The sequence below is a fragment of the Dryobates pubescens genome, chromosome 30 (genome assembly GCF_014839835.1).
Source record: "Dryobates pubescens isolate bDryPub1 chromosome 30, bDryPub1.pri, whole genome shotgun sequence".
NCBI lineage: Eukaryota > Metazoa > Chordata > Aves > Piciformes > Picidae > Dryobates > Dryobates pubescens.
The window spans coordinates 42,606-64,527 of NC_071641.1; the positions used below are offsets into that span (position 1 = coordinate 42,606).

Genomic DNA, 21,922 nt, shown 5'->3' on the forward strand with positions numbered 1-21,922 from the left:
CTGAGATGCTGGGCTTCTCCACATAAATCTCTTGTAGAATAAGAGCTACAGTACCCTGAAAGTAGTTTGCTCATCAGGATTTCTATAAGCTCAGTCATTCAAGCTACCCTATATGAACAAAAGGATTACATCTAATTTTAAAACAAATTAATGAGTTAAAAGCTGTCAAAATTTACAAAATGCACATGGTAAGGCTGGGAAATATTGTTTGTTTCTCTCTCTTTGGTTTGTTCAGTTCTGTTGGCTTTTTTCCCCCCCACAGAACATAAGGGTCATTTAATCAAACATTTAGAATATAAAACACAAGTCACAAATATTTGGATTAAAAATTGTGTCAGAAAGAGTTTTGAAGAGAAATTGTTACAAGACTCAGTGCTGCTCCCACACAGATGCAATATTTACAGACATAAAACTATTCTAAAACTGTCTTGTACTCAGTATCACTTGAAATTCTTCAGTGCAATAAAAGGGTTCTCATCAGAACATTTTTGCTATTTGAAAGAAAAAAAGACAAGTCATTTACCTGTTCAAATCATTTTTACCATGAATATAGTGATCAGTAAGGCCAAGATGATAGTGATCCTGTGCATTCCATCGCTGCTGTGGTGCTCTTTTCCAGAATCCTTCCTGATGCTGCCTTGCACTTCTGTCTTGTCTCTCATAACGGTTCATATTGTCACATTCCTCTACAGAGAGCATGAAGTAAAAACAAAGAAAATTTGTTTGCAAGACCTTCTAAATAAAATACTTGCTATGTGCTAGTAACAGATGCAATGTAAAATCTGTGGGGTTTTATTTTTTTTTCAACTGATCGGAAAAAGTAAGCATTTTGCGAGCATCAAGAAGAGTTCTAAAATAATGTCACATTTCCAACAGTGTATGAACCTGCTACAAGAATAAAAGTAACCTCTAGCAGAAATGACAGAATTCAGCCTTTGCACGATTTCCAGTTTCAGTAGGAAATCATTTGGAGAAGGAAGAATTGGGGGGGGGGGGGGGAAGGGGGAAGTCAGAAGTAACATTATCCTCTTCCTTACTGACAGTATCTTCAGGCCTTTTAAAAAGTTCTAGCAACACACAAAGAGAAAGACATTTTAGGAAGAGACCAGTACACCATTCCAAAACACAACAGTGTTGTTATTTAAATTACAGATATATGTCATTCTAGTAACTCTTTTCAACTTCAAAGACATTTAATCTTCGTGCAACAGGCACGATTTTCAACAAGCAAACAAAATAATCTCTTTAAAACACTAACTTCTGAAAAGCAAATTTTACAAACTTCTTGAGAGAACAAAAGCTGTACTTGGCAACAGCTTGTAACCCACTAGAACCAAAGCCAAAACAACTGCTACCCATGCAGTCCCACACAGCGCAAAAAAAAAAAAAAGGCAGCATACACTGCTATTCTGCCATTGTACTTTCTTCTTCACTTACCCAAGGAGTTTCTCCTCACATTGTCAGCTCTTGGCTAGAAGAATAACTCCACATGAGAACACTGTTTTATTCGGCTGCCTACTCAGACATAGTTGCGTGTAAGACGCTTGTAAACAGGCCTTCCTTCCTGCTTAGTTCCCAGCCTGCGTGTTGGTGGGAAGGGAGCCCAGTTTTACCCTGTGATTTAAAACTGCCATCGTTGCTCACTGCATACTTGTTGAGCTAGAACTGTTTCTATAAATAGTGTCCAAGCAGCATCCTAGACTCCAAAGTGAAACAAGGATAGTTTCTGGGGACCTGGAAAGTCTTAAGAGGCTGACGTCAGTGCAGTCACACGAATGTCATCAAGAAGTGCTGTTAAATATTATTATAACAAATACTACAATTCAGTTTTTATCACTTAGGTCAGTAACAAAGAAATTGGGCAGGAAAATAAACTTGTTCACCTGAAGTACCAGAAAATTTATTTTCCTTAAGCAATATCCTTCTGTACCTAATAAAACATGAACATTCAGGTATGTCTATGCAAAATAAGCCCTCCATGAGTAGTTTTATCACTAGGATTTTCAGCTTTGGAAAATGAAATTCAGACATTGAGTAAAGAAGGTATCTGGATATTAATAAAGAACAAATTCTGCTTTTTCAGGTGGTCTATACTTAAGGGAGGTGACTTTTGAATTCCTTTCAGATCCATTTTGCTAAAAATTCAGTGATTCCAAGATAAAAAGTGATTATAGCAGACATTTACGATATGCTAATTTTCTATAGAAACCACACTTTTTAAAAATACCAAAGCCAGTAAATAGCTAATATTGATCTCAAACAGTACATTTCTCCTGAATCAGCAGCTTACACTGCAGATTGTCGTAGTCACAAAACATACTTAGTTACACAAACATTGTTGATAGCTTGCTGCAGAAGTGGGAAGAGATTTAAGTTTATTCTGTTGATGCCATTTAGAGAGCAGTGAATTGATCATATATTCATTTGTGTCTAAATGGCAAACACTAAGTTTCCATGGAAAATGTGCAACTCCAAAATAAATGTATTTTTAACAGTTTCTAAAATAATAATTTGAAACAATTACTGATATAGATGCATTGCACAGTCTATAAAAAAAACCAACAAATTTATGAGAAATTGATCTACCCTTCGAAATTTTTTTCCCCAGAGTTAGAATTGCCCTTATTAAAAGAATATTCCCAACACTTTGTTTCATATCCATTTCAGAAAACTTTTAAAAGTTAAAGAAAGGGTAAATAATTGTACACTTATCTTCACTGAAAACTTTAATATTGCCACAATTGTCAACAGGCACCTTTCATTTCACAAAAGTAACTTCAGAAATTGATTCTGATTATTAAGAGCAGCCCTGCAGAAAAAGACTTGGGATTGCTGGTGGATGAGAAGCTGGATATGAGCCAACAGTGTGCGCTTCCAGCCAGAAAGCAAACGCATCCTGAGCTGCATCACAAGCAGCATGGCCAGCGTGTCAAAAGAGGGTATTCTGGCCTTTGCTCAGGTGAGACATCACCTGGAGTATTGTATCCAGCTCTGGGATCACCTACACAAGAGAGGCCTGCTGAAGCAAGTCCAGAGGAGGTCCACCAAGATGATCAGAGGCCTGGAGCACCTCTCCTATGAAGAAAGGCTGAAAACTGGGGCTGTTCGGCCTGGAGAAAAGAAAGTTCTGTGCAGACCTAATAACGGCCTTCCAGTACCTGAAAGGGGGCCTACAAGAAGGCTGAGAGGGACTGTTTACAAAGGCCTAGAGCAACAGGACAAGGGACAGTGGTTTGAAATTAGAGAAGGGAAGATTTAGATTGGCTGTTAGGAGGAAGTTCTTTCCCGTGAGGGTGATGGAACACTGTAACAGGTTGTCCAGGCAAGCAGCTGAAGCCCCATACCGACAGATATTTAAGGTCAGGCTCAACAAGGTTGAGTGACCCGACCTAGTGGACGATGTCCCTGCTCACTGCAGGGGGGGTTGGACTAGAGGACCTTTGGTGGTCCCTTCCAACTGAAAACATTCTGTCATTAATAAAATTACTTACACTTCATACATATACACTTAAAACATGATGTGCCACCACTGCAGCAGATGGAAGACTGTTTATTTACTGTTAATATGACTTAATACCTAACATATGCACCAACGTTTTCACACAATGAATTAAAAGCACTCTCGAAAAACTAAAATTTCCCCAAGGTTCAGCAAGCAGCTGAGCACTACATAAAACAAGGAAATGCTTTTTTCTTCAGTATTTGTTTGTACAACGCTCCACACTCAAAACTTCTGTCCATCTGAAGATATATTAGGCATCACTGAAGTTGGAGATAAAGCTAATACGTGTATTCACATGACAGTGACAATTATTATGAGTAGGGCAGGAATGACAAAACCCAAATACCTCAAACTTTTTCAGGCCAGAATTTGAAAGCATGCGACAGTAATTTGTCTAATTACCTAGTCTAGATTTGTATTATTTTAGTGGTATCTAGATACTGCTACCCTCCCTATGAGAAGTTTGCCAGCATCCTCACTGACAAGAGTAGATAAAAGACAGCTTGGAAAAAACCCACATTTTTTAAATCCTTAAGCTTCTGCTACCCTGAATTATATAAAATACATTTGGAGATATTTTTATTTGGTAGATGAAAAATTATTAAATTGTCATTCACCAAAGCTGAAAATAAAAAAACCCACAACAACTCTGTTGTAGTATTTTCAAATGTAGTTGAAGCATGAGACTGAATGACTAATTTTAACATTTGACATTTATTCTACTAAAATAATTTGAAGTAATAGCGTGCAACAAGGTTGCATTTCTGTAAAATGCAAGAGGTTTCTAACTTTAGAAGTCTTCAAATGTAAGAGCTGTATTTGTATAATATATCCTACATTTCAGAGTAGTTACTTCAAATTGTTTTTCAAGAGTGCAATGGATTACTAAAGCACACATCAGAACAACACAACTGAAAAAAAAAAAATCTCTTAAGCTTATAATGCAGTTTAACAGTAAGATTGCTTGGCTAACTTACGAACCTTTGTCACGAGGAGGATCCTCAGGCAGATCCACATCAAGCATGAGATCATCATCTTCAAGATCACACGAATCAAGATTATTCAAGATATCCTGAAAGAAAATGTGAGATACAGCTGCTTTCATAATATTTCATGAACCTACTGTCATAAAACATTTATTTCAAAGCTTTGTTACATTTGTATTGTACACACACCTGATGCTAGCAGCAGCCTCCTCTTTAGAACCCAAGATCAATTGTACTTGAGACCATCCACAACAGCAAACATACAATAACAGTACTTGATGAAACAGATGGATTGAAACATTTTTCTGCCTGCTATATTTGAAAACTTCCAAAGATTTTTTTTTCTATTCATTAATTACTTGCATTCTCCCCAATTGGAAGCATTTTAAAACTCAATTACTTTGCTCATTTAGAAATGAAAACCAGCTTGGTAAGGAGATAATGTTACATCACCTTGTTTTAGCTTTCATATCATATTATTCTAATTTCCTTGAAAGGAAGGTCGGGGGGAAACCTACATCATCTTGACCTTTTGGGCCAACAAAACTTTAAATACACAATTATCAGCACTAAGCTCTGCTGCCTTTTGCCTTTAAGATTGTGGTTCACATAAAGCTGCTTTAAAGGGACTAGAAAATTGTTGTGTTGCATGAGTGTGCTAATATCAAGAAATGGAATATTATGTTAGTACTAAATAGAATTACCATATCATATTTAGTCAGTGAGGTGTAAAGATAAAGGAGTGCAGTGTGATGAAGACAATCAGTGTTAAAGACAGAAATTGACCCTTCTTCCTTTCACACTACTAAGTGTTATCAGAGATGTAGAGGTGAAAGGGCAGAACATTAATAGTTATTGGTCAAAACTGTTGTTCCAATGTTCTTCAGCAGTGTTCCTAGTATTCATGAAGGACTCCTGTATTTTATGACAAGTGGTGCTAAGAGCTAGATATATTTAAGAAATTGTTATTTTTTGTTGGTGACACAGAATATTAAACATTCTACATTTCAGCAGGGTAAGTTATTTACTGACTTAGGAAGGATAGTATGAGATGCTCTGTTAAGACCTCACCTGGCGTACAGAATCCACCTCTGGAACCCTCAACACAGGAAGAACATGGACCTGATGGAGCAGGTCCAGAGGGCCACAAAAATGGAACACCTCTTCTATGAAGATAGGCTGAGGGATCTGGGGTTGTTCAGCCTGGAGTAATGAAGGGTCCAGGGAGTGGCCTTCCAGGACCTGAAGGGGGCTTACAACAAAGCTAGAGAGGGGCTGTTTGCAAAGGCCTGGAGTGGCAGGACAAGGGACAATGGTTTGCAATTAGAGAAGAGCAGATTTAGATTGGATGTTAGGAACAAATTCTTTCTATGAGAGTGGTGGAACACTGGAACTGGTTGCCCAGGGAGGTCACTGAGGCCCCATCCATGGGGATATTTAAGGTCAGGCTTGACAAGGCTATAAGCAACCTGATCTGGTGGAAGATGTCCCTGCTGACCACAGGGTGGTTGGACTAGATGACTTCTGGGGGTCCCTTCCAACCCAAATCATTCCATGAAAACAGTTAACATATTGCTTATGTTTAAAAAGTGCATATCAAGAAAAGATGGAATATTTGAGATGAAAAGCTGGCTTTATTGTATTTAAAGTTCTACTGAATTATTTTCCTTAAGCATAGTAGTCTAAGGATTTACAAGGGGGAAAAGAAAAAAAACAACAAAAACAAGAGAAAAATCTATAGATCAAGGCATTGTGAATAACAGTGAAACTAACTATGAAAAAACTTCCATGAGAAACAGAAGCCATCTGAACAAAATACGGATTTAACATTTTGGAGAACAAGCTGCCTGCATATATTTACTTTTGTTTGTTTCCACCAATTTATATTTTTTCCAGGAACTAGAAGATTTTTAGCATGTCTTTTTTAAAACAAGTCTGCAAAATGTAAGTGTTTGAGAGGTAGCGTTGGTTTGGGAGATGACAAATTGTTTCTATACCTTGACTTGATCTTCCAAATTACTATGAGCAAGCGTTATTTTGTCTCGCTGCAAGAACTTTAATGAGAATGACTAATTGCAAAGAGTGGCCACAAACAGGTTAAAAAGTTGAAAATGCTTGCCATAGTTGTGCAAAAGCATCTAGAAAAGGGCAACATAAAACGGTAATTTTTCAGAGTGATAGCTAATAAATGTAGATAAGGCACTTGGCTATCTCTGTATCAGAGCTTTACCAGGCTAATGATGTCAGAGAAGGTCAGCATTTCAGATGCCTGTGGTGGGTTGAAGTTCCCCCCCCCCCCCCCCCCCCCCCAATACTAACTTTGCCAGACTAACTCAGAAGCAAATGAAGCTGCATTTACAAGAAAAACTACACTCTACAAGAGAATGCAATGAATATCTACAAAATATGCAGTATTTACAATGTTATGCAGATATTTACAATTAGCAAACAACCCCCGGTCAAAAAGAACAGGGAGAGCTATTCCACTTCCCCTCTACCCCCTGTCCCAAGAGAGGAACAGAGAGAAAAAAGCAGTGGGTTAGACTTAGCCAAGGTCAGCCGGAAGCATGCTATCTCTTCTGAGCGAAGCAAAACAGCCAAAATCAGAAGAGAAAAGGGAAGGATTGTTATGGTACAGCTCCTCTTATTCCAGATATTTACCCAATGAATTTGTTTAGAATATCTTTTCTTTTCCTTTTTACACCCAATAGTGATTTATTTATATTTTTCTACTTTTCTGCTCAAAATCTGTAACTGAATTTTAAAGGCATAGTCAAAAACCGCCACAATGCCAAACATGCTTTTCTGTCAACAGCTCATTTCATTATGCTTTCCTAATTACACATTCCTGAAGCACACTCTGCTAGAACACACAACTGTGAAGATGAAGTCTTCATAAAAACTGGACCGTCTATGATTGCCCTTTGAGTATTTCCCAATGCTATCTACTTCAGGAACATAAAAGTAGACGAGACAAAGTGCAGGTCTCACCAACACATCAGTACACATAAAACCTGTATTTAAAGGCTTCTGTTGTTAATCTTACTACTGTAGAATGAACTGAAGTTCGCTACATGGCAGTAACACTGTTAATAATACATGCTTAAATGCGATTATCATCATGAAGTGATGCTGGGCAATGAAGTCAAACAGAACAAGAACTAAAAAAATTATTCACAAGTGCATCAGCTCAAACCCTACATAATATTACATGTTTCAGCAAGCATTAAAAGTTACAGTAACAGAAGAATGCTATTTTACATATTTTTTATATACAGCAAGAAAATAATCATATTTTATCGGTATAGTTGAAAAGAATAATGGGAATGTAACTTTAGAGCTTGTATAACCTAGAAAAGAGAGAAACTTTGGGACTGCAAAATACCAAGTCAACCTGCAGTGCTGTCCCCAAGCTCTCCTTCCAGAAAGGCTACCAGCTCAGCATAGGCAGCAGTGTTTTCATGTCATATCACAATGGAATAGGAAATATTTGAGTTAAGTATATAATGCAAACAGAAATAAATTAGTGTGCCTGAATTGGAAGAAGGATACAGGACAAAAGAGAAGCTGCTCATCCTGTATCTGCCTGACCAGAAGGGCAGCCTTCAAGCATCTCTGCTAATGTTGCGCAGCCTGGGATGCAGAGGAATCATTTTCTGCAAAATAATCTCCTTGCATTGGGTTTTAGCATCTCAGTTTGCATGCTTAATCTGGAATTTTGGTCCAAGACACCTTACTTGTAACACACATACATATTGTTTCAAGTTCTCCAACTAGATTTAGCATTACAACAAATCAGTTATAATCACTAACTCAAATTTTGGAAGTCACTGACATTGGAGCACAAGCCCTATGAGGTGTTTAGGAGGAGACTGGATAAGGGTGCTTGGTTGCATGGTTTAGTTGATTAGGTGTTGGATGATAGGTTGGACATGATGATCTTATAGGTCTCTTCCAACCTGGTCTGGTCTATTCTATTCTACATTTCCTCCCTATTAAACACAAAAGATGTGGACCAGTGAAAGCTTATGATGCAAAGTATTTTACTTGGGAAAAAGAAACACCCAGGCATTTGGGTTAGCACAGAAATAGAGCGATTCTACAAAAGCAACCCTCAAACAAGTCATTTCAGAGATGGTTCACAGAACTAAGATAACCCTGAAGGACTCAAAATAACAACTCCATATCCTTCATTCCATGCCAAGGCATGCTGTTTTGCTTAGAAAAGCAATTGCATTGAAAGTAATCATGAATTGTTGGTGAATATCAGGAACATGATGTTTTACATTTGTCTACCATCCACCTCAGTCCTCATTCATTTGCCCTACCTTTAAAAAGTAGGCTCTTGAAGGAAAATAACTAATTATTTTTGTTACTGATTTAGCATTTCAGGTCTTGCTTCCAATAATAATCACGTGCTTCTGAAGTCAGTGGAAAATGGATGCAAAAATCTCACATGGAATTTAAGTATTCCATTGAACACACACAATTTTATTTAGTTTGATTTGCTCAACATCATGATTTTTCTTAAAAACAATCACAATTTCTTTCACATTTTCCATCTTGCTCAAAAAAAAAGAACCACATGAGCAATAAGTGTAAATCATTAAATACAAAAGATTACAACTCCTTAAAAACTTCAAACAAAAAACCTAAAGGATCTATGTCCCTAGAGATATTCACGGTCAGGCTTGACAAGGCTCTGAGCAACCTGATCTAGTGGAGGATGTCCCTCCTCACTGAAGGGGTGTTGGACTACATGACTTTTGACGGTCCCTTGCAACCAAAACCACTCTATGGTTCTATGCCACCACTTTGATGAGAAAAATGAAACTACAGAAAGCGTGTCTACAAGCTCAAAATTTCACAGCCAAAGATGATGTTGTCATCCACAGCACTGGTACCTAAACACCTCTCCAGCATGCCTAGCTTTAATATCAGTGTTCATATAATACTTTCCCAGTTTACTGATGATGCATTTATAGACTCCTAGACTGGCTTAGGTTGGAAGGGACCTTAGAGATCAGTTATTGCTAGACATCCTTATGAAATTTCCCTCTGCAGCCTTCCGGTAGGATCTCTTCAGGTATTGGAAGGCAGCTCTAAGGTCACCCTGGAGTCCCTCCTACTCTAGGCTGAACCACCCTATTTCCCTCAGCCTGTCCTCATGGCAGAGGTGTTCCAGCCCTTGGATGGTCTTTGTAGCCCTCCTCTGGGCTTGCTCCAACCTCTCTGTGTCCTTCTTATGCTGGGGACATCAGAACTCTACACAGTATTTGAAGTGGGGTCTCACAGAAGCAGTGTAAAGGGGAAGAACCACCTGTCTTGACCTGCTAGAAGCACCTGGCATTAATCTATTTAGTCAAACCTTTAGTAAAAGCAGCTTAAGGATAACTGCAAAATTCAAATACAACTTAAGGTTGACAGTAGATTAGAGGAAGATTTCCAGGGTCTTCTCGATTATATTTTCAGAATTTGACATTTCAATGCAAGTCTCCAAAAGGGCACCGTTTAATAATAACCGAACTGTTCAGTGAGGGTGGACAAGAGAGACAGAAGATCATGACACAGGAAAGCACATACTAGACAATGCAACTGGGGTGAAGAGGAAAAACTCACGGTAAACAAAGGCTAACAACAGAGGCAACCACACCAGCACAGACAGGAGAGAATTCTTCAGAATACCAGAACTAGGATAAAGGGAGCTGTTTTAATTGCTGTACATTGAATTACATTAAAGATAATTAAGCCAAGCATCCAAACACATTTCATCATGCTCGGTTCATGCTCTGTAAAGTAAAGTTGCCATGACAACAAACACAGCAATAACTTTATTTTGAAAATCCAAGATATTTTCTGTTTAGCTATTAGATATAATGGTCTTCAATAAAGATTTTCTATTCTTAAAAGCATTTTATAAAGGACTTGTGTGTTCTTCCTATGTTTATTAAAAGTAGATAGGAAATAATAATTAGGTTATTACCTACTATATATTAAGAAGCAGCTAGGTTTGCTGGAGTGGGATGTTGAGGAGTGCTGCTACTTTATTATTTTAAAATCAGATGTCCAGTTCTGCAAGAAATCTGAAATTCAATAGCATGATGAAGGGAGGGAAAGATGAAAATCAGAATCAATCTTCCTGTTAAGACTTCACCAATTCATAAGGAACAGCACTCGCCAAACATACAGCCAAGTTAAATCCCAAGACACAAAAAGCATTCCTTGACTGCCATCTAGCCTCCAGCAGTAAACCTACAGAAGAGAAACTGAATGAGGTAGGGGGAAGCATGTTGATGACCTTTCTGCATAATTCCAGCAACATTTAAGAACATATCTTTTTTTTTTTTTTAATTGGCAGATGATTTTAAGTAGAAAATTTACATTTTACTACTGAGCACAGAAATAGAAAGCCATGAGCAGGAAACATAATAACAGAGAAGTAGCAGAGGCTAAGGAAATGCAAACCTTTCTGCTCATTACTTCCAGGTTGTGTTTTCATAAAAATTCAACTCATATCACAAGTTCAGCATAATTTTTTCAGTTTACCTACAAATAATGGAGCATTTTACACTCTGAAGCAACATGAAATTGCTAGAGATCGCATGTGTAGCTTTTCATGAGCATGTGACATGTCATGTAGCATGTGAGCATCTTTAGTCTGAGAGTGGTAGAGCACTAACAGACTGCTCAGAGACATGGGGGAGTCCCCATCTCTGGAGTTATTCAAAACCTGCCTGACCATCCTCCTGTGCAGCCTGCTCTAGATGAAACTGCTCTGGAAGGGGAGTTGGACTATCTCCAAAGGTCTCTTCTAACCCATATCATTCTGTGATTTGTATACTTGTAATTGCTTTCATTTTTCCAATATAGTGAAAACAATGAACTTAAAACACAAGAATTCAAGCGAGTCAGCATCTTTTCACCAGATCCTGGAACACAGCATGAAGATTTGGGAACAAAAGAGCATGGAACGTGGACACGACTTCATGAACTTAAGCAATACCAGCTTAAGATAAGTGGCAAACATCTCAAGGTTGACAATGGCATTAACTGAGCTGTTGGCTCAGATAGCATCTTTTTAGTTTCTTCACTAAGTTTACTTTATTCCACACATCCCTCTGTGTATTTAAAACTAAACTCTACTGAGAGCAGCAAAGATAAATATACTTTTCTTCTCCCAGAAAAGGAACAAGATTTTTTTAACCAGTAAGATGCTTCCATTGTCTTCCTACTCCGGTTACCATTCCAAAGGGCTTGTTAAATGATCGCTGCACAAGCTACTTCATCCAAGAGGGTCAAAAAACTTCTCATCTAAAACTACCCAGGAAGAACTGCTCTGCCATCTATAGAACAATTTAGGGAAAGCAGTTGGTAGTTGTCAGTTCTAAGGATATTAAGAGCTTGAAAGACAAACAAAACAGCAGGATGGAAATTAAAAAAGGTTGAGTTTGACACTAACTTTACCAATTACCATCCACTTGAGCTGTTCCTCAGCTCCAACGCTTCAGCCTGATCACTCCAGCCTGATCGCACAGAAACTCTAGAACCAACTATCCGTCTGCTTCAGATATTCCTCTAGAAATATAAATTCCAAGGGGCAGTCCGGTAATGGCTCAGGCACTCAAAATCCTTCAGTCTGACTCCTTTCAACTGGACTTTGACAGACACAACTGTTTTTATCCTCACCACAGTAGCATATAGAAAAAACAATCTGATCACATACCTCCCAGTAATCAAAACATCTGATGTTCTGATTAATCACAATAACTATTCTCTACACTTTCAATTCTGGTTATTTTTTTTAACCTGTCTTTATATTCATTGCCTGCACAGAAAAGGCAAAACATGGAACAAAAGCTTACATTAACCTACTCAAAAACATAACTCTTCAGAAATTCTTCTACATCTTCAGATTAGGAAAGTCAGTGTTTAATCTTTAGACTGAAGAAGTAAAACATTATGCTTTTGACCAAAAACAAGCACAGGAGAAAAACACCACCACTATAAGGCAATTCAACGAGCATTTCAGAGCTACAATTCCAAATGCAAAGTATTTGGTGTTTCTTTTGTTTGATAAGTTCCATTGTGTGCATAAAAAACACCTACATTTAAAACTTATCAAGGCCAAAGTTTCAAAGTTTCCCTTTTTTTCCTGGCATGCATATCTCTGGTTTTGCCAATGGCCCACATTAAGCACTTTTGTCCCCTACAAAGATCAATAAAACTACAAAGCTCATACTGGAAGTCTCACACATTTTTTTTCAAGCTGGTCACAACTATCCTGAGAATTTACTGAATGTGTTTTCAACTCTTTTAAGCACTACATCTTAATTTAAGAGAAACAAGATAGCAAACAATACCACAAGCAGCTAAAAATGTATCAAGAATTTATATATAGTTCACATTAAAATAGCTATGTTCAATTTTCAGAAGAAATCTCTGCTGTTCTGCTCTTGGGCTGGAGCAGACAACCCTACTAAAATTGCAAATTGAAGTCTATGGAAATGTCACAAACTGTGCAAGTCCAAAACTGGTATCTACATTACTAAAGTGGCACACACCTGAAACACATTAAGTATGACACACCCTTTAAGCCAAATTCTTTTTGTTCAAAGTCCTCTTTCCTAATATCCTGTTAATAAGCTCTGAACTGCTTAACACAAAAGTCTGTTCAGATAAAAAATATGAACAGTGAAAAATTAAGGACAGACAATAGTCTAATCATGTCTACCAAAACCTCAGAGATGACTCTCTGACCTCAGCTGCCAGGTCACAGCACTGCAAAGGCTACATTGATGCTTGACTGATCTTGTAGATCATGCTCGGTAGAGACTGGGTTGAGAGCAGCCCTGAAGAGACTTGGGGGTATTGATTGATGAGAAGCTCAATGTGAGACAGCAGTGTGCTGTCACTGGAGTCATTGGAGCAAGTACAGAGGACAGCTGCAAAGACCATCCAAGGGCTGGAACACCTTTGCTATGAAGACAGGATGAGGAAGCTACAGTTGTTCAACCTAGAGAAAGACTCTGGGAGGACCTTAGAGCTGCCTTCCAGTATTTGACAGGATCCTACCAGAAGGCTGGAGAAGGATTTTTCATAAGGTTGTCTAGCATAGGACAAGGGGAATGGTTTGAAGCTGAGGGAGAGTAGGTTTAGACTGGATCTTAGGAAGAAGTTCTTCAGGACAAAGGTGGAGGAACTCTGGAAGAAGTTGCCTACGGAGGTTGTGGATGCCTCCTCCCTGGAGGTATTTCAAGGCCAGGTTAGATGAGGCATTGAGCAGCTAAGTCTAGATGTGAGGCATCCCTGCCCACGGTGAGGAGGCTGGAGTAGATGATCTCAAAGGTCCCTTACAACTTAAGCCTTTACATGATTCCGTGATAATTTAGCAATAAGAAAAAGGTTATGAATGTTGTGTATCACATTTCAGAACTACGAAGAGTCCTGTTATGGTGAGCTACAGTCAGGTATCTATAGTCAAGATTTTATGCTTATACAATTGAGAAAGCTAAACAAATTTCCCCTCTAAAGGGTTCCTATGCATACACAGTAGAGAAACCAGAGGATCTATGAGGATTCAAATAGATGATAGTTATTTTCTTGCCTTTCACTCCTAGATTTAGAGATTGGTAGGAGATATTAAGCCTACCATTTGCAGAAGTTAATTCCTTTATTCATTTATTCTTTGTGAACCTTATCACAAGACTGCATAAGGAAGGATCTGTTCAGTCCTAACTTGAGAATAAGGCAAAAATAAAAAGGCTTAATCAAGGTCACCTACACAGAAACATTCTAAAGAAGATTTTTCTCAAAGCTATCAACTACAGAAAAAAAGTAAACAAATACATTGATTCTGCTTTTTGAAATGTACTTAATGAACAATAATCTCCAAGCAGTAATATCATGCAAGTTATGAAAATAAATACATACTATGCTGTTCATTTCTGAAGATTCATAGCTTCCACATGGATGGACACTTCCAATAGGCTCCAATCCTTCTTCATCCCACATATAGGTGCCATCAGAGCTGTCAGATGGAGAAAGCTCAAAAGAGGACCCAGCTCTGTAATTCATCTCTGGAGAAATCACATTCTCAGTAGTATCCTTTGTGCTTTCACTGTTATCATCCACTGCTTGAAGGAAACAAGAACACTTAAGAGTCCAAAATCACTCGGATATTTCAAAAGTAACAATTCATGTGTGTATTATTGGTGCATTAACTGTTCTGAAACTGTACTGTACCTGAAAGAATTCTAAAGTGGTGTTCACTCATGCTAGCAGGCAAAAAACTTCAAGCTGGTTTGGTAGCTACAACTAAGTATTCTTTCAACATACACCTTTGCTACTCTTTCACCCACCATATAAACTTTCTAAAATTCTGTATCTTTTTAATCTATTGGAAGGTGGGTCCAAAAGTACATGCTTTGCATCCAATCTTCCAGCTGCACTTTTTCTCGAGAGAAGGTTGCAGTGTGAGAGGCCCATTCAAAATGTGGCTTTTAAAACATCGCCTTTTCCACTAATTGTTACAGGAATAATACAGCACGTGTCAGGAAAAACAACACTAACATCTGTAGTTATAATTTAACTGATTTAGTTAGACATCCTACACTCATTCATGCTATTATAATGTGGTTCTTTCCCTACAGAGGGGGCAGGGGAGGAGGAATAATTTTCTTAAAGATCAATAGTCCATAGAAATGCATGGCAAAGCAGGATACAAGGAATCTGACAGCCATACAGCTATCAAGAATAAGCACTGTAACAAACAAACCAACCAGCATAGAGCCAAATTCCATTCTGACATGATTCAAAAGCAATGGGCAATAATTTTTAGTACCTAAAATTTCAAGCAGAACATAAAGTATTTACCAGACACGTTTATATCAAGCCAGTCATCGGCATTACAGCAAGATCCTCCACTTTTCTTGAGAGAAGTGAATGGCTCAATTGAGGTTACACTTTCATGCTCCAGTTCCTGAAGGCAGCTCTCCTTTTGATGTATTTGCACAGTTCTGTTTGGGTCTTCTATATCTATGAAATCATCACTGAAGTCTTCACTCAAGTCATTTTTTTCAGAGGATGACAAAGAAGATATAGATATTTCATCTCCATCATCGCTCATACACATGACTTTTGAGCCCTGCTTTCCTATACTTTCATGCAAGCCCTCATCAGATTCTGTTCTTCGTGCATTGCTCTCTCTAATATTGTTTTTCTCAATTGCTGTATTAATGTTTGTCGACATTTCAGCGTTCTCCACGATGTACGTATCAGGAGTTGCACTTCTGCGGCCATCCACCATATTTCCCACAAATCGCTGCCTGGTAGGCTTCAGCAGAGAAGGTCGACTTAATCTGTATCCAAAAGAAGGCGCTGACCCAGACCCATTTGACACTGGGGGCATCTTTGAACAAGGACCTGACACACCAGAGTACGGCCTGGTAAATCCATACTTCATGGATTCATTTCCATTGGGTACATCCAACTGATGTGCGTTTCTTGATAACAAACTTGACCTCTGAGATGTCCTGGCAGCTATATTTTGACTATGATAAGGCCTTGTAAGATCCACAGCTTTATTAAAGGAATGCGACCTGGTTAAAGATGCAGTGGGAAGGAAAGAATTCTGAATGGAATGTGAAAAGCTTTGCGATCTTACCATCTTTTCACAGGAAAAAGCCTTGCTATTGTCTGTAGATTGTGCAAGGCTTTCTCCTGAACTTGTCCTTGTGGTGGCGGAATTTGCTCTAGGTCTCTGCAAGCCTACCACTGGCCTATTTCCATAGAACCCATTTAAGTGTGATTTTGGAGCACTGAGTCCAGAATATGAGGTCCTTCCTGACAGGGTACCTTTGGTGAATTTTGCTGAACTAGAGAGCCCAGGCAAAGACTTTGGGTTTAATTCCTCAGTGGAAGATACAAACATATTGGTTTGCTTTGCTGCTTTTGATGCAACTGAAGCAGTACTGTTCAAATCCACCCTGAGTACATCATTACCCAATGCTCCTTGAGATTGAGAATACTTTTCTGAATCAGTTAATTTTTCATTATAGTTATGTTTAGAGTTGGTCTCTCTCCTGTTTTGATCATGAAGTTGATACTTATTTGATTTTTTCCAGTTGAAAGAAAAGGAAGACATATGAACAGTGCCATTGTGCTTGCCCAAATTTTTGCCACCATTATTGCCTGCTAAACTAACAGCAGTTCCATTTGGCATCGGTTGCAAAACACCTCCTAAAGTTTTCATTCCATATTTCGGTAGCCTGGAAACCAAGGATGTCCTGATTTGATTTTTTTCTTCCATGAGCTGTTGGGTACATTGGTCCTTAAATGGTGCTTGAATCTAAAGAAAGGGAAAAAAAAAAAAAAAAGACCTGAAACAACCACGCATTAAACAAGATCAGGTTTCTTTTTTTAAAGACAGTTGTAAAATGGTATCTTGCTTTTGCCAGCCTGGATTTTACGGTTTTGTCAGTTCCAAACCCTGGTTTTATAATGATGTATAGACACACAATTTCTGTCACTCATATGTTACTCCCTGAAACCCTTATCCATGTTTCTCTTTGGGGAGACACACATACAATTGGCAGGATTGAAAAAAGAAATTAAAAAAAAAAAAAATTGAAACCACAGCAATCATGAGACTCAATACATAACAATCAACAACATACTTATTCAGGGTACAGAAAATACCTTGTGTTACCACAGCAAGCATTGCCTTAAAGTGACTCACTCCTCAAGCTGCACGAGCTCACTAAGAAACACTTAAGATAAAAATCAAACTGGCATTAAATGCATGCAAACTGAAGTACCCTTAGGATTTTGTAAATTAATAGGATGCCCCAGAGCTGTACTTCTGGAAGACCTACATTTAAAAAGATAGAGAAACACACTCAGAGTCCATGTCCTACCAACTTGTAGAAACACACAAATGCAGAGTTTCCAAATACTAAGTGAATTCTTACACAGGTGTCTGCATGTGGACTTAGATGTCTAATGTTGGGCTTTTCTCAAAAAGCTCTATCAACATCATCTACTAAAAAAGCATTCACAGCATCTTGCTCACACATCTGTATCCATAAAGAAACTTGTCTACACTGTACCTGTGCAGCTTGCAAAAGGGAAAAAAAACCCCACCAAAATTCTGCTTTAACATCAAATGCCAAAGATGTTTACTTTGTCAAATATATAAAGGTAATGAAGTATACTTTTAAAAATAACTCCATGCATAAAAATGGCCTCTAACATCATGATGAATTCACAGCAAGCATCATACTGCAGATATAGAAAAAATATACTAACAATAAAGTTCAAATCTCATAAAAAAAAGTTATATTAAAAAGCTGCTAAGTTAACATTCATGCTCTATGAATTCCCTTTCCACATCTGTCTCTTAGGTGACTACAAAATTTAAATGCGGTCATTTAATTAGATTACTTGAATCCTCCACCAAGTGGTGCAAATTAAACTTGAAAAGAAGACCTCTCAGTTCTCCACAAAGGGTACTTGCTCATTTATCCTTAATTAGGGGAGGGAAGACAAAACATGATCTTCAAGAACATTGTATTGATTGTATAAAACACTTCAGATCCTAAACTTACATAATGATCCAGGGAGAAGGAATTAGAACTTACAGACTCTCTCTGAAGTAGAATCTGGATTAACTGGAAAGCTGCTACAGCCTTACATTCAAGGATATTCAAGACCCTGGTGATAATCCATTCTTACACAATTATTTACACCTTGACAAGATCCTCCAACACTAGTTTCAACTAGCAAACACAACACTCATTTTTACTTCATTCACAGTCTGCTTTAACAGCACCAGGAAGGCAGCTTCCTGTATATGAGCTCCTCACCAAAGTTCAGTTTTGCAAGCGAGGTTCTGCTTCAGAATATCATGGAATGATTACAGTGTGAGGCAACATCAATTCCCAATGCTTTATGAAGGCATCAAAAAATTTTGGTGTCACTCCTTTTCCTGCATAGTGATTAATACTAGCAACTGCAACAGTGTGCCTTTTGAAGGTACCATACTCAAAGTTTGGTAAGAAATTCCAAAACAATTGTTCTTTTTCTCTGAAATGATTTTGTTCAATGTTCAGAGTTGTAAGATTCTGTTCCCAGATCTCAGAGAGCTTATTCTACCTTCACATTTAGTTATGCTGATGTTTTCTAACTACTATAGTTTGACCTATCAAGCACCAAGCAAACCAGTTACCCACACTGCTGCTGTGCTGAGTTTTATTTACCATTATTCAGAATGCATTAGGTCAAGGAAGAGCATGATAATACATATAGATAAAGGGACAAAAGAAAGACATCATGAAGTAATTAGCTGTTCCGCATTTTTAACACTGAACAGCATCTTTAGTCAATACAGCAAAAAAGATTTAACATTCCTTGCAATCTTTAAAAGCATTGTTGTTATTCATCAGCACATGTATTCTTAATACTTTCTAAGGCTAGAGGACACAAACACTTACTAGAGAAAAAGAAATAGGGAAATGTAGAGGAAAACTATTGGAATACTTCCAGAATCAAAAACTCCACTCATCCCTTAAGGCCACATTCTCAATTCACTCAGCCATTAATGTTATTTTACATTGAGTATCAGGTAGCTCAAGGAGGGGGGCAGGGGGAAGCAGCTAAGTTCCTGTCTGTGCAGAATTGTATGCTTTGTAATGGTTCACCCACTTGTGTTTTGCATATTAGTAAAATAGAGACTATATATTTAAAGTCTTGAATTCATACAAATCTTTAAAAAAACAAAAAAACAAACCAACTGGAAAAAACCAACCAACCAACCCCACACACCAGGATTTATCATAAAACCTTAAGATTTTATTGAAGACGTCATGAAAAATTTAACTACAAATAAGACCCCTGCTGAAGTTTCTCAAATAAGTAAATTAGCCCTGATTTTTGGCGTTTTGACAGGACTTAAGGCATAACAGCAGTCAACGTGCAGATCATTAGCCAGCTGTAGCAAGGAAGCAGCTGCAGGACAAAGAAAGGAAGATGGGAAAAGATACTTGGGTATTGGGCTATATTACTCCAAATAGATAACTGCCAGAAAAAAAAGGAAGAAACAGACTTGAAACACTGCACTTTCATGTTGTTCTTAAATGTCAATACAGGTTATTATAATTAATTCATAAATGACATGTGAAGTGCAATGACACTGCATTATGGCTGACAGCCTAACTGTTGTCAAAGACAGAGGTCATCTAACAATTAGAATAAAGCATTGCAGAGGCACTACTCCTCTCCAAAGCTGCTAATCAATTCATGCATCCTCTTGAAGGAAGTCATCAATTCCCTTCTTCAAAGGCCAGGCAAAAGGAGAGATAAAACATAGGTCTGTTCTGACTCTAAATTCTGGAAAATGCCTTTAGTAAGAGCTAGAGTTGATTTAGATGCTGGTGGACATTGGATTTTCCTTAACTTTGCTGTTGCATACTTTTCCAATCGCTCATCCAAGTGTAGCAGTCCCATACCTTTTTAAATCTGAACTATTGATGTCAGCTCTGTGTCAGCAGATAAAGGCACCACACACTTCCTGCACAACCAATTCTTTAAAACACAAGATGCAGAGTCCAGTAAGGTTTTCACTTGAAATCCAGAGAACACATTGCACAGCTGACAAAAACACTACATTAAGTGTATTAACCCAAAGAACGTCTTTTAAAGCAACGTAAGAGAAGGATGGGCTAGACTTTGATAAATCAGAGGCAGAAACATTGAAGCAATGATGACTGATATACCTAGCCCAAATGTAGAAACACTTCTGCTAGAAGGAATTAAATTACGTGGATTACTTCATTTGTTGTATTACACAAAGAACAGCCTTCTGTGAACAGAACCAATTCAACAGACTGAACCTTGTCAAGCAACTCCTGTAGACCAAGCTTCTTCATCAGGGTAGCTTAACAGCACTTAAACTGAAAGAGATGTATTGTTCTCAGAATCTTTGCTGAAGAGATACAATAAGACTTTATTTGCTTTAATTCTTTGATGACATTACTCAGTTTAATCTGTTATCAATCTTCATGGATAACAACTGGAACGGACAAAACCAAACTACAAAGAGACACACACTCTGTCTGCCCTACAGATCTAATGCTCTGCAACCTAAAGACAGTCATACAGATGCAGAGAAGAAAAAACTGAACTATTGTGTTACTCAAGTATTATTCTTGCTCTAACCCCGAAGTTCTGTGACTATAAAGCAAACCTGTATCTAGGGTACCCTCTCTGCTGTGTTAGAACTTGCTTATATTTCAGAAGATTTCTGTCCTGGAAGATAACCTCTAAGTGTGCCTATGTACGTGTGTGTATATGTGTATTTGAAACACACTGATTTGAAACTACTCTTTCATGTAGAGGGCTACCTTTCAGAAAAGTTTAAAACTGTTATCATTGTTTATATCGAAGTCAAATTAAATGTTATGGTGCAGTTAAGATTGACTGAATAATGCCAAAGGTAAATTGCAGTCTGGAATCCAAACTTTCACAAGGTGAAAAGGCAGATCTCAATCTCTCCTTTCAAAAATTTCGTGATTATGTCAGCATCAAGGCAACTGACAGCAAAACCAGGTCACTGCTTTTGCTGATAGTACTATTATTCCAGCAGCAGTATTTCATGCAGGTAATTTCAGTCTTTATGAATTTATTCTTACAAGACAGATTAATGTGTCTCTGAGCCCTGACATGAAAGCTATGGCACCTTGCAAACAAGTAGGAATTGTCTGGTTCTGTCTGACAAATATTTCACTTAAAAATAAAAGAGCCTCCCTTTTCCTTCACAACTATGCACTGTTACCAAACAATTCAAACAAATTTCTAATGTCCCTAACTCTACTCAGAAAGACATACTTCCCCATTATTCAGCAACGAAATCGAGAGTCAGCTTCCAGTTACCACTTTTTGCTACTTCAGTCATGCAAGCTAACAGGAGCAGAAATACCTTGCTGATAAGAACAAGCAGACTGAATGTCAAGTGAAACATTTGATGCAACTGATTAGAAATGGAAGTATCCCTTTTCTAGTCTGCTTATTCACTCACTGATGCATCTTCTCCATATAAGAACGACAAGCTAAAAGCCATTTATGGCATTACAAATGGATATTCTTCAATACATTTCTGCATTGATTATCTAAAGACAGAAACAATACCATCTGCCTGAACCACTGCTGAAGAGTTTATATACATAGGTATCTTAAGAGTAAGAATTCCCATTAGTTTAAGTTTGCAATAAGGCTTCTCTCCCTCCAGCCATGCATGCTCATTCTTTCCACTGCTGCCTGAGTAAGAATTCTAGTTATAGGTTAGGCTGAATGACAAGCAGAGATAATTGAAGAAGACTGCATGTAATTCATAGACTCACTGGTTCTGAGATATCTTCAGTACGCCTGAAGAGGTTCACAG

General features: G+C 37.9%; 1 protein-coding gene across 1 annotated transcript in view; it reads right to left on the reverse strand.

Annotated features, from left to right (window-relative positions):
• Positions 1-21,922, reverse strand: part of CCSER2 (coiled-coil serine rich protein 2) — a 62,833-nt gene that overhangs the window by 35,966 nt on the left and 4,945 nt on the right. The window contains exons 3-6 of the mRNA XM_054174671.1: positions 15,361-16,834; positions 14,419-14,618; positions 4,484-4,574; positions 524-686 (exon numbers count right to left, since the gene is read on the reverse strand). Coding sequence (XP_054030646.1) covers positions 524-686; positions 4,484-4,574; positions 14,419-14,618; positions 15,361-16,795 — 1,889 coding nt within the window. The 5' untranslated portion in view covers positions 16,796-16,834. The remainder of the gene's footprint in view (positions 1-523; positions 687-4,483; positions 4,575-14,418; positions 14,619-15,360; positions 16,835-21,922) is intronic.